The sequence below is a fragment of the Chionomys nivalis genome, chromosome 2, assembly GCF_950005125.1.
Source record: "Chionomys nivalis chromosome 2, mChiNiv1.1, whole genome shotgun sequence".
NCBI lineage: Eukaryota > Metazoa > Chordata > Mammalia > Rodentia > Cricetidae > Chionomys > Chionomys nivalis.
Genome location: NC_080087.1, coordinates 119101501 through 119111731, shown reverse-complemented (window position 1 = coordinate 119111731; position 10231 = coordinate 119101501). Strand labels below are relative to the sequence as shown.

The following is a 10231-nucleotide window of genomic DNA, read 5'->3' as shown; positions in this document are numbered from 1 at the left end:
TCTTGGGGGAGGGTGGGAGGCAAGGGGTAGACTTCCCAGTGTCCTAGCACTTGCATTTGGAATATGTGGTTGAGTTCTGGCTGATGAGAAAGTAGAAAGAAAGCAAATGAATTGTCCTTCAGGGTCAGCTATAGATCTCTGAACATGATCATCCATGTTCACTTCCCCTTTTGTGGTGATCTTCACTTACATATCAAGCATGGCATCAGCAAGAGAGGACTCAGTGCTTGGAAGGGTTGCCATGGGGATCCTTTGCATCAGGCTATATAATATCCTACATGGCCCCTGCTCTTTGGAATCAGCCCTTGCTATATAGACCCTAAGGCTTTGAGTCTGGTTTTCAGTGAACAGGCATTTTTACCAACTGATATTTAATGAAATACTGTCACAAAGACAGCATTTACCTGCACTCATTTGAACCAGAGTCTCCAAACCATTTTAGAGTCTGAGGACATTTATGAAGCTCCTCTATCAAAACATGTACAAAACATGCAAAAAGTAACGATTGCATAGTTGAGGGAGGGAGGCCTGTCTTAAGCCTTGGTGAGCTTCACTGCCAGGATGCATGGATCTTAGGTTAAAAGCCCAGCAATGAACGGCTGCTTGGCACCTTGGATCTGTAACAAGGTGGAGGCCTGAAGAAGTTGGTGCCCCCGAAGAGCCACTGTAGGTCCTGCGCACTGTGACAGATCTGTGTAGTTCCTAGGCAGGGGCTTTACCTGGGCTCCAAAGTCTACAGCCTTCAAACAGAACATAGGATCTCAAAATCAGATATTTTGATGCATGGGCTTCAATGACAAGGATAAAAAGCACTTCTTCACACACTGTAGACATGTATCAAATTATCACACTGTTCTTAATAAACACAGACCCTTAAAATAGTAATTAGCACATTGGTCACAGCAACACATGCCTGTTATCCTATACTCAGGAAGCTGAGACTTTGAGGCCAGCCTGGGTTACACACATGGTGAGACACTTTTTCAAACAACATCAAAGATGTCTTATTAAATAATCAAATACTTTAAATCCTCCAAATAAGTTTGTGCAGTTAGGAGTTAAGATTTTGTGCTTAACCCAATGAGAAACAATAATTTAGAAATATCATTCAAATGAAAAATAATGAAAAGATACAACCAAACCCAATAAAAGCAGAAGGGTATGGTGTAAGGTTGTAATCCCAGTTACTTGGGAGTGGGCAGTTTAAAGATTTCAAGTTCAAGGTCAGCCTGGGCTGTGAGGTGAATGTCAGACCTGGTTGGGCAACTTAGTAAGACTGTTTCAAAGTAAAGAAAGGATGGGTCTAGCTCATGCCTGGAATGCATCCCCAACACTAAATAAAATGAAGCAACAAATAAAATAATAAAGACAATCAGATTTTGGGTTTGTATACGGCAACTACTTTATTACTTTCAAATGCAAACTCTTTGCATTTAGTTTGCTATTTTACAACTTTACAAACTAGGTATAAAAGACCATAAATAAATGACATAAGTTATGTGTACCTAAAGTTCATGAAGGGAAGAAAAATACCTTGACAAATGGAAACAAAATAGAAAAATCTATGGCTAACTGAAAAGGTTGCTCAAAATTTGGAACATGTATGAACCAAGAGATGTTCAGTTAACTTCCTTTTCAGGACGAATGAACTAAATTATAATATGCCTTATACATTCTAATTATAACCACAGTCCTTGCATATTCCAACAAACTTGGAGTAATACAAAATAAATGCACTCTTCAGCATGTATCAATACCTGATGTTATTTGGACAATGCTAAAGGAGTGAAAATATTGCTTCTAGAACTTTCCTTTACTGGTCGAAATTTGTGTCTTCAGACAAATAATCGAGGCTATAGGAGTGTATGGATTAATACACGGACCCTTCACAGATGAATACAAGAGGTCTCAGAGCACACATCAGTTGTGTTGTGAACACAACCTTTCTTCCACTCTTTCAGACACACCAGAACAATTAGTTCATTTATAAGATTGCCAAAATAATGGGAGCCTGCAGACACGTGGTGAAACGACTTGATTTGGTGCAGGGAGCAGCTTGAAGCTGCTTAGTAGATCTGAGTAGACTTTAGCCTTCCAGCTCAGCAGACCGGTGTTGGCTCCTGGGCTGGACACAGACCCGGAAATTCTCCTTCCACCCGACCTCTGGGAAAGATGATCCACTCGGAGATTCTACCTCATTTTTTATTTTTACACATATTTTTCAGGCATCAATGCATAGGCACATCCCTTTAAAAATATATTAAGGTCCCCCCAAAAGGGGCGAATTGACTTTGTCACTCTGGCATAGTTATGAGAATACAATGCCACACACCCTGTCAGAATGCAATAAATATTTATTGGTGATTTTCTCTACTTATTCAACAATATATGGTTCAGAATCTTTTTTTCCCCCCGTTTTTCCCTGATTTTGATGTTATAGCTTATAGAAATGGCCACAGTTTTGGCAACCACAGCTCAGAATAAGCAAGGCAGCCACACAGGTTAGGTAAAATGGCAGTATGCTGGCTGGAGTTTGGTATCTGTTATCCTGGATATTGACTCTTCTATCTACACCAGAACTCAGATTCTAAAAGACTGATGTACTTTCGAGGGCAAAAGGAGTTAGCTGCATATGAATTACCGGAGAACTTTCTACCTGTAATTGGGGAACCTGGAATTGCTAGAGGCCATGTCATCCCAACTACACTAACCTCAAGAGCCACTGGCGTGTGTGTGTATTGTTCTGTGACACGGGGACACAAAGTATTACTCCAGACACATCATCTCAAGGCTGACACACATCGCTAAGTTCATCTCCAAAAGTATATGAATTGCATATATTTGTTCGCATTCATCAAGTTCATTTACGCAGGGAAACAAAGGCGACTTGTACTCCATCTGGGGTCGATCCATGAATTCCATCCCCTTCTCTCTCCATTGTGGAACTGGAGAGTCAGACGAGTCCCATCAGAATCTGCGATTTTGGTGACGGGCTTGTCACCTTGGGTGGGTTTCTATCCAACAATCATTCCATTGCGGAGGTGAAAACACATCTGTCCAAAGCTATAGAATTGCTTCTTATGGCGAGTGTGACAGCTACGTTACTCTTACAGATACAGACCATGTAGCATTTCCAAGCTGTCTTCCCAAGGGGACGGCCGTGGTCTCCAGGCCGCGTATATCGTGTGACTCTTTTTTCTTTGAACTGGTGATAAACCAGAACTCTCCAGGTGTAGAATTCCACATCCTTCACAGGCAGTTCGAAGCATGACGTTACACACGCGCGGACACACACACCATACACGCACACACACACACATGCACACACATACGCACGCACGCACACACGCACCTATGTACACACATCAAAAGAGATATTCAGGTCATATTTTAGTCTAGGAAAAAAATATATTCATATCACTGCAATGGCACGCCCTGGGTCAAATGTCACGTCAGCAATGCATACCGTAGGCAGCTTACGGGACTGGCTTTGTTCTGCGCGGTGGCGCCCGACCTGGCGTCCATAGCAAAACCTGTAACATTTGGTCACTTGCTGCCACTCCGATGCAGCAGTGACGTATAGGAATGAATTATGGAAATACGTATAAATAAAACCACAAGGGGTTTGGAAGGGCTCTGCAGAGTTGGTGCCTTGAGACAGTGCACTCCTCCACGCAGCTAGAGAACAGATGCCGAAGCTTGGTGTTGCTGCTTTCCTGGGCGAAGGGGACTTGAATCATTTCTTCCGCTTTCCAGGTACAGGTGTTTGTATCATCAAGTGTCTTTGCCTCAAAACGGGCAGAAGAGACGCCAAAGGAAAAAAAAAACACGTTCAGAAGAACCAAGGAGGGTGTGTTCTTTTTTTTTTTTTTTTTTCTTTTCCAAGGGCTTTGTAATCAACAGGAAGGGCTGTGAGGCTGAGATAGCAGAATCTATTCCCTGTAGAGAAAAGAGACAAAAACGTCAGCCGGTGTTACCAGCCAGCAGTCAACCAACTTCTATCAAACTGAAACAGAACACAGCATTTTGGATTCACAGAAAATGACAAGGCTCAGTGCATGCTGAGTATCATTAATATGTACATTAAATATGTACATGGGCTAATAGGAACAACTCACTTGCCAATACACAAACTGTTTATAATTATCCAAACTCTAATGCTGTTATTATTTGAAACAGGGGCTCACTATGTAACCCTGGCTGGCCTTGAACTTAGATCCACCTGAGTGCTTGCATTAGAGGCATGCACAACCACATGTGTCTATTCAAACTATTATTTTGAGAGAGAGAGAGAGAGAGAGAGAGAGAGAGAGAGAGAGAGAGAGAGAGAGAGAGAGAATGAGCAAGCTGGACATAGTCGCACAAACTTTTAATCCCAGCATTCAGGAGGCAGAGGCAGGTGATCTCTATGAATCTGAGGCCAACCTTGTCTGTTAGGAAGTTCCAGGCCTGGCAGCCTATGTGGTGAGACCCTGTCTCATAAACAATGACAAGGTGAAAATTAAAAGAAAGAAACAGGAACTGACATGTTTTCTAACCCCTCCTTTCCGGGAAGCAATAAGCCTATGAAACGTAGGTTTTGAAATCTGACCATACACAGATTACATCAGGTCCCCATATACTCATATAAAGGACAAGGAGAATATGAACTTGACCTTGAATCTCCACCACAGCTGCACCGTGCACGGGCACAGTTCCGGTGGGAAGACCCCTCTGCTACATCTGTCACCGTCTGTCCACTAACCACTGCTTTACTTATTGTGGAAATCCCTCGACCTGTTATGTAATTGTATTCACAATACAGAGCAGACATTGTGGGGACCTGCTCAGGTGAAGATGATATCCAAGGTGAGAGGGGACTGTGAAAGTTGACATCTAGCTAACATCAGAGTAAGTGCCCAGGCAGTCCCTTCATTAAAGGGAATTTTAGAATTGAAGGCAGGTAGCTTATGAAGGGTTTTAAGACACCGAATAGAACACAATGTGCTCAATTCACAAAAGTTGATCCGTATTTTGCCCCAGCCTCCTATAAAGCAAAGTGAAGGGCATTACTACGCTGGGTCCTCTGCATGTGACCTGCGTTTTGATCAGTGGGGCCACGTGCTGGACCATTTGTGAACGCAGATCACCTGGATGGGGTGGGAGAAAGCACCTCCTCCCCTGGAGAGCTCTCTCTCTCTCTCTTTCTCTCTCTCTCTCTCTCTCTCTCTCTCTCTCTCTCTCTCTCTCTCTCTCTGCTAGAGGCACTTCTTCCAGGACACACCACCATGTGTGTGTGTGGGGGGAAGCTGTTATTACCAAGGTATCATTATCGCTCTAATTTACAGGTGGAGGAACTGAGTTAGGAAGCAAAGCGGGGCGAGTTTCCAGTGTCACCGTTTCGGTTGGCTTTAGACTCCATAGCTGTCGGGATGCCAGAGTCTGGCACGGCACCCTGGGAAACAGTACGGCTTCTTATTGTTCTCATGGCTCGCATGCTAAGACTTCTGGAGGCAGTAAACACTTTTACTGCTCCTGGGGTATTATTGCAGACACTTGGAACATCCCTTTTTGGCCGTTCCATTGGCCCTGTCTCTAACACAAACTACGACTCAGAAGGCAGCCTTTGAATGATGTAACCTTCCATATTATTTCATAGACAGAGATCCCTGCTAAGAAATAACAAAAAAGGACTTCAACACTACAAATATTGTTCACTTGTTAGGGTACCTTAGTGAAGTTATGCTTTGAACACATTCCATGTTTAGAAAAACATGTCAAGCCTCAAGTTGGTGACTTTTTTTTTTTTAAAAAAGGAAACCTTTTAATCATTCAGTACTGGCTGTAAGGTAATATTCTGTTTTCACTTCATGCAGAATGCCAAAATGCTTGTTTTTGTATCAGAATAAGATGGTGGAGATCAAGAACAATGTACTTGGACCAGTGAGATGGCTCAGTGAATAAGAGCGCCTGGTGTCAAGCCTGCTGACCTGAACTCGATCCTTCATACCCACATACAGAGAAGTGACTTGTGTGTCTAGTCACTCTAACCTCCGGACACAGGCCACACATATGCACACACACGCATAATAAAAACAGCAAACAAACAAAATCAACACTGCCCCCAGATTTCCAGAGCTTTTCTTCGACAGAACTCTATTAGTAAAACAAAGCAAGTCAAAGTAAAAAAGAAAAAAAAAGTAGAACCCCACCCACATTTGTCTACTTTTAGCAGGAAAATCAAGAAATCCCAGACTTCAGCAAAAACAATAATAAAGCAAAAATTGTTGGAGTACTTTTAAAAAAAATCATATTCTTTGGGAAGAGAAAAGCTTTTTACAACTAACGTTGTAAGGCAGGTCATTACTAAACTGTCAGCATTTGACAGCATCAAATTCCGCATTCCTTACTCTAGTTTATAAGAAATGACTTTCAGGAAAAAAAATGAAAGGGGGATGGGGGAGGGGTTATTAAACCCGGCCAAACTCTCAGTTAAAAGCGATAAAACTGAAATAGTTAAAACTCCTAGCACAAAGTTAGGCCTTTTGCATCTATGAATGAACGATCTATCCACATAATATACCTCTTTCATGAAGAAAGCTCTAGAACGTAACATAGAGAGGCTGTGTTTCCCTCTTGCCATTTGAGGCCATTCACTGAGAGGCCAAGCAAGTTTGTTAATATCTGGATATTAGATGTAGTGTTAGGAGCCTTGGTAACATCTGGTGGGAATCACTTAAATAAGGAAGCATTTTCTGTCTTACCCAGTAACCCTCATACTACTGACTTAGCTCAAGGGGATTCACTAAAATGTCAGTAGTGAGTGAGGCTGGGAACAGCTGTGACTTCCTTATTACCGTCCCTAACAACAGGGCAGCCATATTGGTTTCGATATCTTCATATATCAAAAGAGAACTGAAATCTCTCCCAACCCAGCTCCTGACAGGCAGGCTTTTCAGTGTTTCAAATGGAATCAAGTTAGAGAGAAGGAGAGAGATTTTTACTAGAGAGCCAATGCTCATTCTTTTAACGTACCTTGTAAACTTGGGAGTTGCCTCTTCAAAGCAGGGGGGAATATGAAAATTCCCCATTCAGGATTGTCACAGCCCACTATCCAGAAGGTTTGTAGCATTCCCAAATAAGACGTTATATGGCACAGCCTCAGGCCCAAGGAGACCTCATTTTTCCAGTTAGGGGTAATAGGACTTGGAAGTTTGCATTTAAAAAAAGAAAAAAATCCACTTTCCTCTTCTTTCTAGCCCCTTGTGTCATAGAAATCCACCAAGTATCCTGGGCACCGAAGAGGCAACATGGGTGGGTCAGAGGCTTTCACCCGGATTTTATTCTGCGGTGTGAACCAAGCCCCGACGGCCACCTTTGAGTCCTTCCCCAATGCTCCGGGGCCCCAGCGAGGAGTGATGACAGTGGTTGATGCCACAGACAAAATCCTTCGGTTGAAATTCCAAACAGAAAGGATTAAGGTGACTTCGAAAACCCAGCATCTGATAGGGAAAAAGGGGCGTCGAACTCGGAGGCAGAGTTTTATCTATATAAGTACATGTATTTTATACACCAGCGATGGACAAGAGTACTTCTGAGAAATTACTGGCTCCAGGTTTAAATCTGATGATCTAGGCCATTCACGTAAGCCCCACGGTTTCAGCAATCTCATACACCAAGCAACGCTGCAGGTATTTTTTTTTTCCTTTAATTTTAGAGGGCGAAGACGAAGTAAAAAAAGTGCAGTTCTTCAATTAAAGTGCATGGATGAGGTAAACTAATTTCAAGAGTTCTGAGTCTATTCAGTACTGGCTCAGACAGGGACCATCCTGCCGTGTATCTGCTGCATTTGGGTTCTCATCGCCTGGACGCTGCTTAAAATCTTATTCTGGTGTGTGAGGGCGGTGATGCCAATTCTCGCCAGGTCGCTGCAGGTAGGGCAAAGACAGAAGGAAAGAAAAAGTCACAGGGGTGCCGGGACCCTCGAAAGAAATCAAGGCTTCATGCAGACACACATTTGAATCAGCCACAATCAATACAGTACAAGGACGGTGTACAAATGTTCCACTAAGCAATCCAATATAACAATGCAGGTACAATCAAGGTCGTGTAAAATTATATTCTATCAAAATGAGAGGCATTCCAGTTTTCAAACTTTTTTTTTTAGATGAGTAGGGAATGATTATGAAAGTCAAAGCGAAACAGGAAAATACTATGAAATCTAGATTTACCCTTTGGTGTTACATCGCTGAGTACTTACTCCTGGTTCATGTGAACCACGGCTTCTAGCGTGGTGTACCCCGCGGCTGTGAAGTTATCCTTATACCGGTCCATTTTGATGGCCTGCAGCCAGTCGCCCACTGATACTACAGCCGAGAATTCAGGGGAGCTGGGATCCAGCAACGCTGTGTTGGGTCTGAAAGTGGAATGAGAAGGTATAAATGGAGAGACGTGAGACTGCATAGGACAGACCAGGGAAAGAGAGGGCCAAACAAAGGCGTAAATGAGACAACAGTCATCTGAAATTAATGTGTGCTTTTTTTCCTCTTTTCTTCTTGGCATTCATTTTAAGTGGACTGCGCTGGGCAATGAATCTCATAGCAGATCTCTGTTCATCCTAACTTGGTAGAGGATGCGGGAGCCCTTGTGATTCAAACCTGTGCAGTCTTTGGAAAAGAATCCACTTTCCCGCAGGACCACATACCACAGACATTAATTAGTTCAGGAAACAGTGAAGCACGAGGGAAGAAAAACTGGGAGCTTGCGAGCTGCCAGGCTTGATGGAAGCAGAAGAGTTCAGATCCAGCATGCTCTCAGCGAGGTCTGGAAACATGTGCAGTGCATTCCCACCATCCCGGGACAGCTGGAGTTAATCCGCTCTCTAATCAAGCCATGCCTGACCAGCACGTGTGCCAAGGCCAGCAGAAAGAAAGGGCGCTTTGATTGCTCTTAGGGTTGGGGCATGTGCTCCTCAGATTCCTCTGTCAATAGTCATTCCAATAACGTCAAAGCTCTTCCTATTGACTTGGTTATTAATTTATTCTTCCTCAAGTCAGGTGTTTACTATTAGATCAGTAGTCAAGACTGACTGGTTGCAGGCATTCTGCCTTTCCTCCCTTTAGAGATGCACAAGGGATCTCTAATCCATGCAAGGTTTTAGGAGACTTGCAGTCATCTCCAGAATACTTAAAAAAGACCACAGGCTAGCCCTTCAGAGGCATTTCATAACCCCTCTACTGTAATTTCCTACATAGAAACACATCTTTCTTATACTTCTCTTTCCCCTCAAAATCGTACAAAGTCTGTGTCTGAGTTTAGCATTTTTAGCCTGAAACGGTGATCGTGCACCAACATTTAAGTTGGTATAATGTCCTCGATTGGGACAAGAAAAAAAATATTATAAAAAAGGAAGTTATTGTAATGCCTAGACTTCTTTATACAGAATTAATCCATTACTTGAAATTGTTTTTCGTTTTTACCAAAATTTGCATTATTTCTCTTTCACATAAATATTTTAGCAGAAAACTCCTTTTTTCAACTCAGCTTTGTGTTCAAACACTTGCCTTTCTGACCTTCCTTTTGTATCTGTTATTTCGGTTGTCTAATTCTTTCCTAGTAAAATGCAGCATTTGTTTACAGTAAAAATAATGAAGGTCGAATTCTCCCAATTTTGCGTTAATAACATCACCACGTTATTAACATACTAATGTTTTGTGTTTATTATTGTTTGTATTTACTTGTATTTTCAGGCTATCAAGGGCTACTAAATGCTAAGGGAAGTCCCAAACACTAAAGAATGGCCTTAAACAAGCATCTCTCCCCTCCAATCAGAACACAGCTGAAAATTAACCAGGCAGAGAAAATTCACCCTGGGAATTGAAGAAACTGACTAGACCTGGAAAGGAGGTTTGGGAGGCGTTTGAACCCAAGAATGGGGGGAAAACCTCACATGGTAGAAAATGTCTTTCTTCACTTAGTAAAGTTATACACAGTCCCCGCTCAAATAAGAAGTGAATTTTAGCCATGTTTAGTGTTATTTCAAGAGTTTGAGGGGCTGGAGAGATGGCTCAGAGGTGAAGAGCATTGCCTGTTCTTCCAAAGGTTCTGAGTTCAATTCCCAGCAACCACATGGTGGCTCACAACCATCTGTAATAAGGTCTGGTGCACTCTTCTGGCTGCAGGAATACATGTAGACAAAATATTGTATACATAAAAAATAAATAAATATTAAAAAAAGAGTTTGATGATCCCC

At 42.4% G+C, this 10231-nt stretch overlaps 1 protein-coding gene across 2 annotated transcripts in view; it reads right to left on the bottom strand.

Moving 5' to 3' along the window:
• Positions 1 to 1386: 1386 nt before the first annotated feature.
• Epha4 (EPH receptor A4) overlaps positions 1387 to 10231 on the bottom strand; it is a 146505-nt gene continuing 137660 nt past the window's right edge. The window contains exons 16-18 of one of the 2 annotated variants that reach the window (XM_057754124.1): positions 8240 to 8395; positions 7015 to 7907; positions 1387 to 3939 (exon numbers count right to left, since the gene is read on the bottom strand). In XM_057754124.1, coding sequence (XP_057610107.1) covers positions 7793 to 7907; positions 8240 to 8395 — 271 coding nt within the window. In that variant the 3' untranslated portion in view covers positions 1387 to 3939; positions 7015 to 7792. Of the gene's footprint in view, positions 3940 to 7014; positions 7908 to 8210; positions 8396 to 10231 lie in introns of those variants that run through there. The other variant, XM_057754134.1, reaches the window with a different exon arrangement.